Genomic DNA, 16,143 nt, shown 5'->3' with positions numbered 1-16,143 from the left:
CACGAAAGGGCTGTCTCTTTTGTTTATATCTTTCCTCGGGAAACCCCCTTTTTTTATTTGTTGCGTTGTCTAGGATTTTGTCCAAATCTTCACCGAAGACGTACTGACCGTGGAAGGGTAGTGCGATTAATTTATTTTTAGATGTGATGTCTCCTGACCACGCTTTGAGCCATAATGCCCTTCTCGCAGTATTTGAGAGAACAGCTGTACGGGCAGATAGTTTCACTGATTCGGCTGCTGCGTCTGCTAGGAACGAGGTTGCCATCTTTAGTAGAGGCAAGCTCTCTAGAATTTGATCTCGTGGCGTTTTGTTAACAAGATGTATCTCTAGCTGGTCTAGCCAGAGGTTCAGTGTTCTGGCCACACATGTAGAGGCGACGCCTGGTTTGAGAAGGGCCGCCGTAGTCTCCCAGGTCTTTCGTAAGAGACTCTCCGTTTTCCTGTCTAGAGGATCTTTCAACTGTGCTGAGTCCTCAGGCAGGGCCGTATGTTTTGCTACCTTGGCCACAGGCGCGTCCACTTTTGGAATAGTTTCCCAATCCGTACAATCCTCTTGGCTAAAGGGGTAGCGTCTCTTAATTCCCCTTGGGATAAAGGATCCTTTATCCGGTTTTTCCCATTCTGATCGAATTAGTTTTTGTACACTATCAGGGACCGGAAAAACCGCCTTCTTTCTTTCCCCTAGACCCCCAAATATTTATTGTTGGGTAGACTTAGGGGCTTTAGGCATCTCCATCTGAATGGTGGCCCTGATGGCCCTGATAAGTTCCTCAATATCTTCAGGATTGAACAGGAAGCGCTTATATTCGCTCTCTTCGTCTGAAGATCCTGGGTGCTTTTGCACCGATTCGGAGTCTGAGACCGCCAGTCCCTCAGAGTCGGAATCCAGGATGAGTGATTTAACACTACGGGAATCCTGAGTGGGAGCAACTTTGGGGGGAGTGGGTTCTCTGGCAGCTAAGGCTAGCTGGACCTCCTCTTTTACCACTTTTCTAATGTCTTCAATTAAACCAGAAGACTCAGCCTTGATGACACTGGCTGTACATTCTTTACACAGGGCTTTGGATCCTGTGTTAGATAATCTCTTGCCGCAAATACCACATTTTTTGGTTTTTTTGGCTGCAGAAGTGGAATCCTTTTCTCCCTGAAAATGTTAAGGGAGGAAAGGATGAGCAAACTGAACCCACCATACAAATCATATGCCTGAGAGCATGTTACTCACTGTCCCAGGGTTTGATGCAGGCTCGGTTCCAGAGCCCGGCGTGAGGGGGGTGCTCATCTTGACTCCCGACCGCACAAAGATGCTCCTAGTATGAGCCACGCTTAAGCAGGGCGCCATTACCCAGGTCCTGCGCGTTTTTATGGTGTTCCCTCGCTTCAGGACCTGTGGCGCATGTAGATGACGTCAGCGCGCTTGCTCCGCCCCTGGCGTCTGACGTCACTTGCCTGCCAGCCGGAAGGGACGCATCTCAGCGCCGATCCGCCGCGTCCTCCTCCCCTCTGCATCAAGCCCTCCTGGACCGCCGCAGAGGGAATCTTCGCAGGGGCACTACGTGTGTGCCCGAGCCCAGGCCTAACCGAACAGAGGAGGGAGAGCTGCACTGCAGATCCGACCTCGGCCTGTAGATGAGACGATACTCCAGGTGAGCCCAACAAGCTCCGTGCACTTCTCCTGCTTCCTTATCCTGATGGGACAGGAAAAACACTGGTGATGTGAGGAGGGGGTGGGGGTTTTAACCTCTCTGTGTTTTTCCTGTCCAATCAGGAGGGAGTCAATCTCAGCATGTGGTGTCATGGAGACGACTGGGGAAAAGCAGGATGGTCATTTCAACGAATTGTCGTTCTGACCTAGCTGTTAGGAGGTGTTGAGAGCAGTGGTTACTTGAAGGCATGCACACATGGCGAACAGGCTCCGGATGTCCCAGACAGACAACTAGTAGAAAGAACTGTCAGCTTCATTTGAGGGAATGCGCAGTGGAGCATCATTATAGTAAGGGCAAGCGGAAGTGGAATAGGCCTATTTAGTCCTGAGTGCATGAAAGGTAATGAAAAGGCCAGAAATTGAGGCCTCTTCCATTGGAAGTGCTAGAATGCTGGCTGGGTAGAAATACCTTGAGGTCCTAGCGGGTGTGCACCCTGGTGGAACGCACGCCTATGAAGGAACACTGGATGTGGGAGCTTAGGTAGTATATACAGGTGCAACTCAATAAATTTGAATATCATTGAAAAGTTTATTTATTTTTAGTAATTCAATTCAAAAAGTGAAACTCATACTATATAGATTCATTACACACAGAGTGATCTATTTCAAGTGTTTATTTCTTTTAATGTTGAAGATTATGGATCACAACTAATGAAAACCCAGAAGTCAGTATCTCAGAATATTATAATATTGTGAAAAGGTTCAATATTGTAGTCCCATAGTGTCACACTGTTCTAATCAACACAAAACACCTGCAAAAGTTTCCTAAGCCTTTATCAGGCATCTCAAACTGCGGCCCTCCAGCTGTTGTAAAACTACAACTCCCACAATGCCTTGCTGTAGGCTGATACCTGTAGGTTGTCCGGGCATGCTGGGAGTTGTAGTTTTGCAACAGCTGGAGGGCCGGAGTTTGAGATGCCTGTTTAAATGTTCCTTCAGTCCGGTTCAGTAGGATACACAATCATGGGGAACACTGCTAACTTGACAGTTGTCCAGAAGACAGTTATTGGCACCCTCCACAAGGAGGGTAAGCCCCAGTAGGTCATTGCTAAAGAAGCTGTCTGTTCACAGAGTACTGTATCCAAGCATGGAAAGTTGAGTGGAAGGAGAAAATGTGGGAGAAAAAGGTGCACAAGCAACAGAGATAACAGAGGCCTTGAAAGGATTGTCAAGAAAAGGTCATTCAAGAATTTGTGGGAGAGTCACAAGGAGTGGACCTCGACTGGAGTCAGTGCTTAAAGAGCCACCACACACAGACGTATCTAAGACATGGGCTACAACTGTCGCATTCCTTTTCTCTGGGTCATGAGTGGCTTGACACAACATCAGAAGCGTCTTACCTTGGTTTACCTGAGAAAAAGGACTGGACTGTTGCCAGTGGTCCAAAGTACAACTTTCAGATAAATATCCATATTGCATTTCATATGGAAATCAAGGTCCCAGAGTTTTGAGAAGTTTCCACTATCAGTGATGGTTTGGGGAGCCATGTCATCTGCTGGTGTTGGTCCACTGTGTTATATCAAATCCAAAGTCAGCGCAGGTGTCTAAAGGGAAATTTTAGAGCACTTCATGCTTCCCTCTGCTGACAAGCTTTTATGGAGATGTTGATTTAATTTTCCAGCAGGACTTGCCACCTGCTCCACTGCCAAAATTACCTAACTCGCCTGATCTGTGGGGTATTGTGAGGAAGATGAGACACTAGACCCAACAATACAGAAAAGCTTAAAGGGGTTATCCCATCATAATGATCACTGTTAAATCTGTTAATGATTTGACAGTGATCATTTTTGTAAATATACTTTATTAACAAATTCCCACCGATTAGGATAAAATTCACCCCCACTTACCTTATTGTTGTGACTCGGTCTCCCCTGGTTACGACCACCGCTCTTCTCCAAAATCCCGATGGTCGCGCTTGCCCAGAAGACTCCTTCTTTTCTCCCGGCCGGTCCGCTCGCTGTCCTGAACGCGCACGCTGCCGCGCATGCGCGACGGTGACTTCTTCCCGGCCAGAATAGTACAGAGCTGCGTACAAGTCACCATTGCACATGCGCGGTGGCGTTCGCGTTCAGTCCAGCGCGCGGCACGGCCGGGAGAAGACTTCAATCAAGATGAAGCCCGCCCCCAGCCAGAATCCAGGAAGTGAACGCGTGGTGGCAGCAGGTAAGTTTAAAAACGCAAAGTGGGATAACCCCTTTAAGGCCGCTATCGAAGCAACCTGGGCTTCCATCACACTTCAGCAGTGCCACAGGCTGATTACCTCCATGCCATATCATCCAGAATAAACCAAAAATAAAACTGCAGCACTCGCCGGTCTTCAATTCATGCTGGTTTATTCACCAAAAGTTTCGACCTCTCGGCCAGGATTGCGTAAATGTATTGAGGGCTATGTGTCAGCTTGTGAGACTTGTGCGCGTGCCAAGGTGACTCATACTCGGTCTTCAGGATCTCTACTTCCCTTGTCTATCCTGTCCTGACCGTGGACTCATTTGTCCATAGACTTTATCACAAATTTGCCTAATTCTTCAGGGAAAACTGTGATTCTGGTAGTTGTTGATCGCTTCAGCAAGATGTTGCACTTTATAGCATGTTCAGGTCTACCTAATGCTAAAACTCTCGCACAAGTGTTTGTCGATAACATTGTGAAACTACACGGTATTGCCTCTGATGTGGTGTCTGATAGGGGGACTCAGTTTGCTTCCAGATTCTGGAAGGCATTCTGTATTTGCCTGGGGGTTCAATTGTCCTTCTCTTCGGCTTTTCATCCTCAGTCGAACGGACAGACTGAGCGCACTAACCAGAATCTGGAGACTTATTTGAGATGTTTTATCTCGAAGAATCGGCAGGAGTGGTCTTCATTTTTGTTGTTGGCTGAGTTTGCCATAAATAACCGTAGGCAGGAGTCCACTGATAAGTCGCAGTTTTTTTGGAGCATATGGGTTCCATCCGCAGTTTGACACTTTTTCTGGTATTGAGACTTCTGGTATAGCGGAAGAGGAAAGATTTTCCTCTTCGTTGTCATCTATTTGGTGGAAAATTCAAAAAAAATAAAAAAAAATATGGGCAAAAAGTATAAACGTATGGCTGACAAGAGACGTATGAGTGGTCCGGACCTGAGAGTAGGCGATTCTGTGTGGCTGTCCACAAGAAACATTAAGTTGAACGGTAGTTGGAAGTTGGGGCCAAGGTTTATTGGGCCACATAAGATCTCTTCCATTATTAATCCGGCTGCTTTTCATCTTAAACTTCCGCAGGCTTTAAAAATTCATGTTTTTCACAAATCATTACTGAAAAGATATGTTGAACCTGCTGAACAGATCTCCTTACCTCCTGCTCCTGTCTTGGTGGACGGCAATCTTGAATTTCAGATTGCCAGGACAGTGAACTCACAAATTCTGTCGATCTCTTCAGTATCTCGTGCACTGGAAAGGTTACGGTCCAGAGGAAAGAATGTGGGTTCCTGCGACTGACGTTAATGCCAGTCGCCTTGTGAAGGCCTTTCACAGGGCGCATCCTGGTAAAGTCGGCCCTGGGTGTCTGGAGGTCACCCGTAGAGGAGGAGGGGGGGGGGGGGGGATACTGTCATGGTCCCTCCCATGACAGATGTGAGAAGATATGAGAGACTGGAGGCATGTGAGGGCATCTGTTTTCTCCTTGCAGTGTTGTTGTTTGGCAATGACCACACCTCTTGGCAGGTGCAGCTTGTGGTCATTACTTAGGCTCTATTTAGTTCTGGCTCACACTGCTTACCATGCAGTAGATATTTCCTGCTGGAGTTGGTTGAGCTGGTGTGTTGTTCCTTTGGATCTCCTGCTCCTCCATTCTTCTTTAAGCTAAGTGCATTTTGTTGTTCGCTTGTGTTTGTTGTCGTCTAGGCCTCAGGGAGACGCTGGTTCATTCCCCTGGGGAGGAACCAGTAGTCTCAATCCCTGCCACTAGTCCTAGGGAATTTCACGGTCTCCAGGGCTAAGGTTCCGGTGTATGAGTATTTCCACCTTCAGGGTCTACTCATACTGGCAGGAGCCAGGGAGAGGTCTAGGGATTCCTAGGAGGTCACCATCCCTCTCCCTTAGCTTTGAGGCCTAGACTTCAGTTTATTCCTTCTGTGCGTTATCCCCTCCCCATTACCCGTGACAAGAGCCTTACCTGGATAACCCCTTAAAGGCCCCCCCCCCCCCCCTTTTTTTTTCTTTTGCTCACTAAGGAAAACCACCAAAGGTTTGCCCATACCATGTGGTTGTCATCTCATTGTTTTAGGGACAACTAAACCAGTTTTGATAAATCTCCCCCATTGAATATTCACATATGGCCGTTTAATATTTTTTGCTAGAAGGGTCCCTTTAGACTACCTGCACATGCTGCGGATTACATAAAAACCGCAACAGAATACAGTACTAGTAAACTGTATGAGATTAGACAAATCTCATGTTCACTTTGCTTCTTCGTTCTGTGCAGATATTGACCTGCTAAGCGGATTTTAATATCTGCAGCACGTCAATTCTTGGTGCGGATTTCACCCTTTTCAATGCAAGGGCGAGATCTGTGGCAATGTGTTACTTATGGTTTTTGGTGCAGATATACACAGAAATCCACATGGAAATTTCTGCAACAGCACGTACCCATGTGCAGGTAGCCTTAATGTGGTGCGGAAAACAGGTCAGCCTCGAGGATTCTGAGAAAAAGGACATTAACTATATAAAGGTCAGAAACGAAGACAAATTTATTTTACCAGTTCTTTATTTTCACAATTAAGTTGATCATAAAAAAGCCTTAGAGTAAAGCCAGTTCACATTGGTTTTAGAAAAAAAATGGATTGCAATTTAAAACATATTCCTAACATTACCATAATAAACACATCTACTCTTCATCTGCTTTTACCCAGTCTCCCAACAGACAGAAAACTGCTCATAGAAAGTAATGACTTCCTACCATAAATAACTGCAATCTGATTGAGAATATAGACACCAGACATTTATAGACTAAAACCACAAAATAGGTAAGAAGTCTGGAGATTATACCTGGAATATGTAATATTAGAGATAAAAACGTATGGCTTAAAGGGGTTGTCTCATCATGGACAATGGGGGCATATCGCTAGGACCGGCACCTATATCGAGAACGGAGCCCTGCAAGTAAAGGGCGCACTGCGCACGCGCAGCTGCCCTCCATTCATCTTCTATGGGGCCAGCGAAAACAGCCGAGCACTGGCTCGGCTATTTCCATCAGGCCCATAGAAATAAATAAGAGCAGGGGCCGCGAATGGGGAGTCCTCCAGCCACAACCTTGCAGGGCTCCGTTCTCGATAGGTGCACCTTTAAGACAATAGGGGCAAATCCTAGCGATATGCCCCCATTGTCCATGAGGAGACAACCCCTTTAAGAAGATTGCTAGTCCTGAAACATGGATGGCATCTGAAATGTCTACAGATGTACTTATTCTATATGATTAAGAAACATCTAGAACCCCTTGCATACCATCTGCACCACCTCGATGCATATTGACTTTATGGTTTACATTCAGGGATGGGGGTGTTGGCAGGGGATAGAATAAAAAAATAAATACAGCTGAAGTTACATCTACAAAGTTGACATGGCATGTTGAAACATTTGCTACAAGACTGATTCACATGGTAAAGTTTTAGGGGGTTGTTCAGGTTTAGAGCTGAACCGGGACATATCCCTATCTTCACCCCTCTGGCCCCATTGATATGATGCTCTCCCTTGCCCTTCCTTTTTGTTTTCTTTGGCAGACTGCTGGGTGGAGGCTTCCACCTAGCAATGTTTCCAGTGACGTTACCGGTTCTGATGAGCGGGCTTTAGTGCTGCCCTAGTAGTTTTACAGGCTAGGGCAGCGCTAAAGCCTGCCCATTAGTGTCTGTGACGTCACCAGGCTAACTGCTTGGCGGAAGCCTCCGCCTAGCAGTCCCTATGGAGAGCCCGGTACGTCACCAGATCTCCTCCCTGTGCGATTCAGTGCAGGACAAAGAAGAGCATGAAATACTCTGATGCGCATATCAGGGGGCTGGAGGGGTGAAGATGGGGATATGACCAGGTTCAGCTCCCCCCTTTAATTTAGAAAAAGTCAAAAATGTCCAGACTGACAACTATATTCAAATCGTTCAAAACAAGACCTATGTTTGTTGACCTTAAAGGAGTTGTGCAAGAAGGAGGGGGGGGGGGGGGGGGGGGGGGAGTTGTTGGTTGACATCACCACAGCCAAATCACTGGCCGCACCGGAAAGCAGATCTCCTTGCATCATGTGACCATTTAACATGAAATAAGGGCAGCAGGAGTCCGCAGCAGCCAATGATTGGCTGCAGATGTCAAACCGGACGTTTTCACCTAGGGAGCCCGGCAGAGCATTGCAGGCTGGGAGGAGGAGGAGCGGGGAGCCAGCACTGGGAAGCAGGTAAGTAGGCTTCCCTTTATAGGTCCGCAAAGTGGTCCCTTTAAACAGACCTTATGATCTTAGAACATTTTACAGTGAGAGGAGCTTGTTAGATTAACAGCGTACCGGTACCATGTATACAAGTGTCTTTACCCTTTCAGCTCCTTTAACTCTCCTCTGATTAAGATCTCTGCTTGCTGTTATGAAAAGAGATCCCTTATTTTTTTACTTCTGTAGGCTGAAAATTTGTTCTGGTCAATTTATGATCACGAGAGTAGACAAGTTATTATAAGTCAGAGCACCGATTAAGGGTTTAGCCATATATTTTAACAATGCCAAAAATCTCAGCAACTTCTGTCACTTGTGAAAAAAAACCAAGGCTTTTTCCACATCTCCGGACTCTGATGAAAGACTGCAACGTATCCCACTGCATAGACATACAATGAGGTATGTCACTAATAAACTGGTGTAAAGTAGAACTGGATTCCACTTTTTTATTTTTCACAGCTCCTTTGGAAAATTAAAGGTGTAATCCAATTGGTTGCTACATGTGTAGTATACTGTGCTATGCTATACTGATCCAATGGAGGCCGTTAAGACAGTCTTTTGCACTACGTCAGGAGAACAAAGCGCTACAGATACATTTGGAACAAAGATTGGATGCTTTTCCAGGCATATATGTCAAATGTGGTGTGAACAGAGCCATACAAAAGAGAAATATTGAGCTGACTCTTCGTGCTCCAACTGTTCACTGCACCCTATGGGAGGATATCATGATGGAGCCTAAGGGTACTGTGACACTAGCGTTTTTCTTTTCCGGTATTGAGATCCGTCACAGGGGCTCAATACCGGGGGGAAAAAAAAAAAAAAACGGATCAGTTTTATCCTAATGCATTCTGAATGGAGAGCAATCCGTTCAGTATGCATCAGTTCACAGCTTGCTGCAGTTTTCTCTCCAGCCAAAAATCCTGAACACTTGTCGGAATGCCGGATCCGGCATTAATTTCCAATGAACTGGATTAGTGCCTTAAAATCTCTGCATTGACTGATCCGGTCTGCGCATGCGCAGACCTTTAAATCTGTGAAAAAATAAATACTGGATCCATTTTTTTCAGATGACAACCGGAAAGACTATCCAGTATTGCAATGCATCCGTTTGCGTCCGAATTGCCGGATCTGGCGATGGAAATGCCTGCCGGAATCTTCTGCTGCAAGTGTGAAAGTACGATAAGGCTACCTGCACACATCACGGATTACGTGTGGATTCTCATGCAAAAAGATCACAGCGTAATACAGTACCTGCAAAGTGTATGAGATTTGTCAAATCTCATGTACACTTTGTATTTTCCTTTTCGTACCGATTTAGAAATCCTCAGCACGTCAATTCTTTGTGCGGTTCTTTCGTGTGGATTTCATCCATTTCAATGCACTGCATCAAATCTGCCCCAAAAATGCAATTAACGCACGCAGTTTTTGGTGCAGAAACTCACAAAGTTTGCAGAATTTCTGCAAGACTGGCCGCATTCGTGTGCAGGTAGCCTAAGGCCCCTTTCACACGGGCAAGTTTTCCGCGCGGGTGCAATGCGTGAGGTAAACGCATTGCACCTGCATTGAATCCGGACACATTCATTACTACGGGGCTGTGCACATGAGCGGTGATTTTCACGCATCACTTGTGCGTTGCGTGAAAATCGCAGCATGCTCCTCTTTGTGCATTTTTCACGTACCGCAGGTCACTACGTCCTTCACATGATCCAGCACCATGGTGTCATCAAAGGTCCTATTCCTCACAGAAGAAGACAGAAGAGATGCCGGCTGCGCGAACAGGTAGATTAAGGAGAGTTAAATTATTATTTTTTTAACCCCTCCAGCCCTATTATACTATGCATTCTGTAGTCAGAATGCTATTATTTTCCCTTATAACCATGTTATTAGGGGAAATAATACAATCTACACAACCTTGAACCCAAACCTGAACTTTTGTGAAGAAGTTCGGGTCTGGGTACCACATTGTTTTTTATCACGCGCGTGCAAAATACATTGCACCAGCGCGATAAAAATGGAACGCAATCTCAGTCAAAACTGACTGCAATTGCGTACCTACTCGCGTGGGTTTGCCGCAATGCACCGGGACGCATCCGGACACGGTCGTGTGAAAGAGGCCTAAGGGTGGATTCACATGTGACTGTGTACACCAGACAAATCTACATTTGGGCCCAACACAGGCTCTTAACTAAAAGTGAACAGACCCTAACTGTGCTATATGGACTCATTTACCAGTGCGATTACGTGACCTGGAGATATATTCAGCCTCTGAAGCCTGGCAGAACGCACACAAGCACTTCTATTAATGCGTTAGTGTTTTTAAAAAAAAAAATTTAGGTCTCATTTAGGCCGCAAAGTGCGGCACAGCAAAACACGGATGCTGGCCGTGTGCATTCTGTATTTTTCAGAACTGAACATCCGGCCCTCAATAGAGCAGTCCTATCCTTGTCTGTGATACGGACAAGAATAGGATGGGTTTTAGGTTTTTTTGTAGGGCAGCGGAACGGTCGTGCTAATGCGGACAGCACACAGAGTTGTGCGGCCTTATTGAAGTGAATGGGTCCACATCTGACCCGCGGCTCGGATGTGGACCCAAACCACATTCGTGTGCATGAGGCCTTAAACTGTATCTACCGTTATGCATTTTTTGTTTAGAATTACAGGGGCATAAATAATTTGCAGGATGGTTCTATTTCTGTAGTACAGAACACCATTAGGCTACTTTCACACTTGCGTTCGGGACGGATCCGTCTGGTATCTGCACAGACGGATCCGCACCTATAATGCAAACGCTTAGATCCGTTCAGAACGGATCCGTTTGCATTACCATGAACAGAAAAAAAAAACAATTTTTATTTATTTTTTTGTTCATACACTATACAATCGTGATCTAGTGTAAAAAAAACATCCCGTCATCAGATATAAGAAATTGCTCCCCAATGATCAATTGCAATTTGTGAGGGAATCTGGCAGTACGTCTTCAATTCCTCTGGAGAATTTAAAGTGTTAGGGTACTTTCACACTTGCGGCAGAATGATCCGGCAAGCAGTGCCGTCAAAACTTATGCCAACTGATGGCATTTGTAAGACTGATCAGGATCCTGATCAGTCTTACAAATGCAGTGAAATGCCGAATCCTTCTTTCCTGTGTCATCCAGAAAAACAGATCCGGCTTAGTTTTTTCGGTCTGTGCTAATACATTTCTATGGAAAAAAATGCCGGATCCGACATTCAGGCAAGTATTCAGTTTTTTTTGGCCGGAGATAAAACAGTAGCATGCTGCGGTTTTATCTCTGTCCTTATCAGTCAAAAAGACTGAACTGAAGACACCCTGAATGGATTGCTCTCCATTCAGAATGCATTAGGATTAAACTGATCAGTTCTTTTCCGGTATAGAGCCCCGAGGACGGAACTCTATGCCGGAAAAGAAAACCGCTAGTGTGAAAGTACCCTTACTCACTTGATGTTAAAGAGGACCTGTCACCACAAAATGCAGTGCAGTCTGCATGCAGCGTGTTATAGGGCAGATTAAAATACAGGCCCTGATTCATCAAGACCAGCGTCTCCTGCGTCGTCTAGATGGCTCCTCAGTCGGGGCAGGCCCTATGTCATTTATGACAAGGCACAAGCCAAAAACAGGCATGGGGTAATAATGGATTTCCCTCATAATTTTATGGGAAAAGATTTAGCATATCTTGTACTTAATTCATTAAAATCTCTGTTTCTGATTTAGTTGTACACAGGTGCCATCTTATCAGAGGCTGTATACCGACAGTCGCTGTACTTTTACACAATTTAATAGAGAATGTTGTAAGTAGCAAATTTCTAAATCACTTCATTTGAAAAATATGCCTACAACCCCCCAAAAAAAAAAAAAAAAAAAATGTAATGGCCACTAGGGGGTCTCGCTTCCACCTAAGTTGCAGTCTACTGCCCGTTGTCAGGCAAGGTCTGCCCCTTGTGACTCAGAAGACAGCAGAGAGGGAAAAAAATGGGGTGTCAGAGCTAGCAGAGATCCTGATATTAAAAAACAAACAAAAAACAACTGCTTCTACACAGCTTCTGACTTCACAGGAGCATCCTGCCTTTCTGCAAGTTTGATTTATCCCTATTTATCAATCAGGTTTCTGATCATCCTAGAAGAAAACAAACATTGGGAGTCAGGTCACTGCATACAGTACTGGTAGCAGGGAGACCCACTGCTTCTGAGAGAAATGCATCTAGCTATGTAGCTGAAACAGGGATTACTATGGCTGAAAAGATACTTTAGGGAAGCCCAAACACAACTGTTTATTAACAGTTATGATTACACAAAGAAGCACAGCCATTATGCAAACTTTTTGGAAACTCAGGTATGCTTTAAGGCTACTTTCTCACCAGCGTTTTTACTGGATCCATCATGGATCAGCAAAAACGCTTCCGTTTCTGAAAATACAACCGTCTGCATCCGTTATGAACGGATCCGTCATGAACACCATAGAAAGTCAATGGGGATGAATCCGTTTTCTATTGTGTCTGAGAAAACAGATCCATCCCCATTGACTTACATTGGGAGTCATGACGGATCCATCTAGGCTCTGCACCACAACACGGACAGAAAAATGCTGCTTGTAGCGTTATTCTGTCCGCGATGGGGACGGAACCAAACCGAGCGGAATGTATTTTGGGGCATTCCGTTTTGTCCCCATTGACAATGAATCGGGACAAAACAGAAGAATTTTCCCCTTCTATTAAGATCCTATGATGGATCTCAATAGCGGAAAGGAAAAGCACAGATTTGAAAGTTGCCTAAGGCGCATTTACATTGCACCGACTGGAAGACCATTATCAGGGAAGCATTCCTTCCTGACAATTAGCTGCTTGTCAGTTGAGGTGAAGAGCACATTTACATGCATCAATCACCTCCACTGTATGAGGACAAAACAGCTACTGCCATCACTCATCCTCATACTATTTAATGGTTTCTGGGCAGCAGATTGTGCTGTGTAAACCGTGATCTGCTGCAGGAAATGATTGAGGTGTGCACACCTCAGAGTTTTGCTCGTTCGTTGGGTGATTTGCGGCATGTTTACGCGGGCAGATTATCGGGAACAACTAATCTGCTCAACAATATGGAAGTCTAAATGAAGCGTTACATAAGGAATGCTGTCAGACATAGCTATCAACCACTGATAAGACAGCCCGCCCCCATGTACAACTGAGCTCAGAAAGAGCAGATTTAAATGCATATATTACAAGTTTTGTTGAATCTTTTCCCACAAAACTATATATCAATCTGCTCAGCTCCTCCTGCTCTAGAACATGCTGCCTGTAGAACAGGTCTACGTATATGTGTGACAAGTTCCCTTTAAAAATGGGTTTCCTAAACCAGCCAAACCCTTTTACAGCTTGGCTTTAACATTGTAACAATCACCCAAGCTCCCACAATGCAGAGCTCTCTGGTTTTGGGGATGCAGCAGAAATTTACATTCTAGAAATAAAAATGCTTTACTTATCTTGCTCTGACATTTAAATACATTTAATCATTTTAAAGAGAAACAATCAGCAGGACCAACCCTATTAAACAAGGCATTTTGCCTGGTGGGGTTAATCCCGCTGAGAGAAACAATACCTCACATATGTTCCCTGACTGTCCTGTACCGCACAGTCTAACAATCAGCGCATGCACAGTGCATCTGCTTCCCCAGCAGTGTAGAAGACTGCACATGTAACGATGATGTCATCTTCCTCTAAGAATGGTACGCATCCGGCTTCATTTGCGTGGAGCAGACGTTGTTTGTGAATGCGCAGTAGTCATCTGCGCTGTTAGGGAAGCTGAGGCAGATGAACTGCTCGTGCACCAACAGTGTAGGCTACAGACCAGGGGCTAGTCCTGGCCCTGTCAATCAATGGGACTGGCCAAAGCGCATGCAGGAGCTGTGGTGTTCCGGGGGCTCAGGCCCAACCTTCAGTTCAGCGACGACCTAATTTGCATATTAATAAGAAGTTATTTTTTATTTCATAGGTACAATACAACAGAGGAACATAAATTAAAGGGAACCTGTCACTGGGATTTTGTGTATAGAGCTGAGGACATGGGTCGCTAGATGGCCGCTAGCACATCCGCAATACCCAGTCCCTATAGCTCTGTGTGCTTTTATTGTGTTAATAAACTGGTTTGATACATATGCAAATTAACCTGAGATGAGTCCTGTATGTGAGATGACTCAGGGACAGGACTCATCTCAGGTTAATTTGCATATGTATCAAATCGGTTTATTTACACAATAAAAGCACACAGAGCAATGGGGACTGGGTACTGTGGATGTGCTAGCGGCCATCTAGCAACCCATGTCCTCAGCTCTATACACAAAATCCAGGTGACAGGTTCCCTTTAAGTATCAGTTTGCTTGGCAGGTTAAACCCTACCATACATTAGGTCTAGTTTAATAAGGTTGATCCTGCTGCCAGATGCTCATCTAATAGTATAATGTCATAAACAGCTTACACAAAAAGTGAAGATTTCCTTCAAAAGGGGCCCCTAAAAATTGCTTTCCAAAATACTCAATGGTGTAAAATGAGTAATACTCACTTTATCTTTTGCATACCGCACCTTGCCAGTCTTTCCAACCTGGCACCCAGCAATGACATTTCGACACAGACATATGACCACTGGCTGCATCGGTCACCACGGCCGATGTTGAAACATTGCTGGAAGCCAGGACAGGGAAGCTGGTGGAGGACCGGGAAGTGGCAGCAGGGGATCGGCAAGGTATTAGTTTGTTATTTCACACCACTGTAAGCTTTTGGTAACCAATTTTTAGGGGCTGGACAACCCCTTTATGTGTCTTGCGTTCTTTAGCAGACAGGTTCACAACACTTTTTTTGCACCCTATTGAAAGGTAACTTTTTTTTGTTGGCCAAATTTATCGTTACACCAGGACACAAAAATGAGGCAGGATCCGTCTTTCTGAGGTGTCTGTGTACAACAGAAGTTAATGGCAACAGCAAGGAACAGGTCAGGCTTGTGGAAAAGTACCATTTTTCGAATTTTATAATAAAAAACAAAAACAAACAAAAAAAACTAAAAACTTTAACTTACCCTACCCAAACACACTGTAAAAAAAAAAAAAAACTGTACAGATGATTGCAATGGTGAATATGACGAAGCAATAGTGAACCTTCAACCATTTTGGTACTTGGTAAGGGGAACACTCTGCACCTAAACCTTCCTGAAATGTACAGGAGTAGAACATCGGGGTCATCTACCGCACTGTACCTCATATACCCCAACTACCTCAGCACTCCGCTCAAGGTTTCTTTTTTCACAGAAAAACGTCAAATGGCCGGTGAACGTCAAACAGATGAAATGCGGTGTGTGTCACAAGTGATCAGCTACATAGGACTTTATTCTAGAAAGTTACAACAAAGGTTAAAACCCAAATAAAAAACAAAACAAAATAAAAACTCTGTAGTATTAAAATCAACAGAATGAAATGGAAATATCGATTAGTGGCATCCTGGATGCAGGTGGAGAAGACCTTTCAGTGCAGACGGTGGACAGAACACTGGTTACACTACGTACAGTGTATAGCCCTTACACTGCTATAAATAATATAGCAATCTGTCTACTACATGTAATATTCTATGCGCTTAAATATCCTGTTTTTTTGTTTTGTTTTTCTTTAACCAAAAGCCAATCAACCAGCCCCTTAATAATTCAGTTGACTTCCCTGACCCCCTTGGGACTGTGCAGCTTTGGAAAAAAATTATCTTTTTTTTACTTTTCAAATTAAAAAGGAGCATAGTGACTGCTGCTGGTGCTTTATCCCAGAAGGCATCTTTCTCAGTTAACAGGGAGGTAGCTGCTTCTCGATAAAATGCTTGATGTCTGTCATTTCCTGATGGACAAAAAGAATGAAATTTTTTTTTTTTTAAAACAAGCAAAATACGTATTAGCACAAATGTGTTACAATGGTTTGGGGGTAATCGCGCAGTAAAAATAAATTCCTTCATTCCTAAAGATCTGGC

General features: G+C 44.7%; 1 protein-coding gene across 1 annotated transcript in view; it reads right to left on the bottom strand.

Moving 5' to 3' along the window:
• Nucleotides 1-15,503: 15,503 nt before the first annotated feature.
• The window catches only part of LYPLA1 (lysophospholipase 1), a 28,212-nt gene continuing 27,572 nt past the window's right edge, over nucleotides 15,504-16,143 (bottom strand). Inside the window, exon 9 of the mRNA XM_044293463.1 lies at nucleotides 15,504-16,013. Within this exon, the coding sequence (XP_044149398.1) occupies nucleotides 15,963-16,013 (51 nt within the window). The 3' untranslated portion in view covers nucleotides 15,504-15,962. The remainder of the gene's footprint in view (nucleotides 16,014-16,143) is intronic.

Source organism: Bufo gargarizans, chromosome 5, assembly GCF_014858855.1.
Source record: "Bufo gargarizans isolate SCDJY-AF-19 chromosome 5, ASM1485885v1, whole genome shotgun sequence".
NCBI classification, from domain to species: domain Eukaryota; kingdom Metazoa; phylum Chordata; class Amphibia; order Anura; family Bufonidae; genus Bufo; species Bufo gargarizans.
Note: the sequence above shows the minus strand (reverse complement) of the source record. Positions and strands in the feature narration are given on the sequence as shown.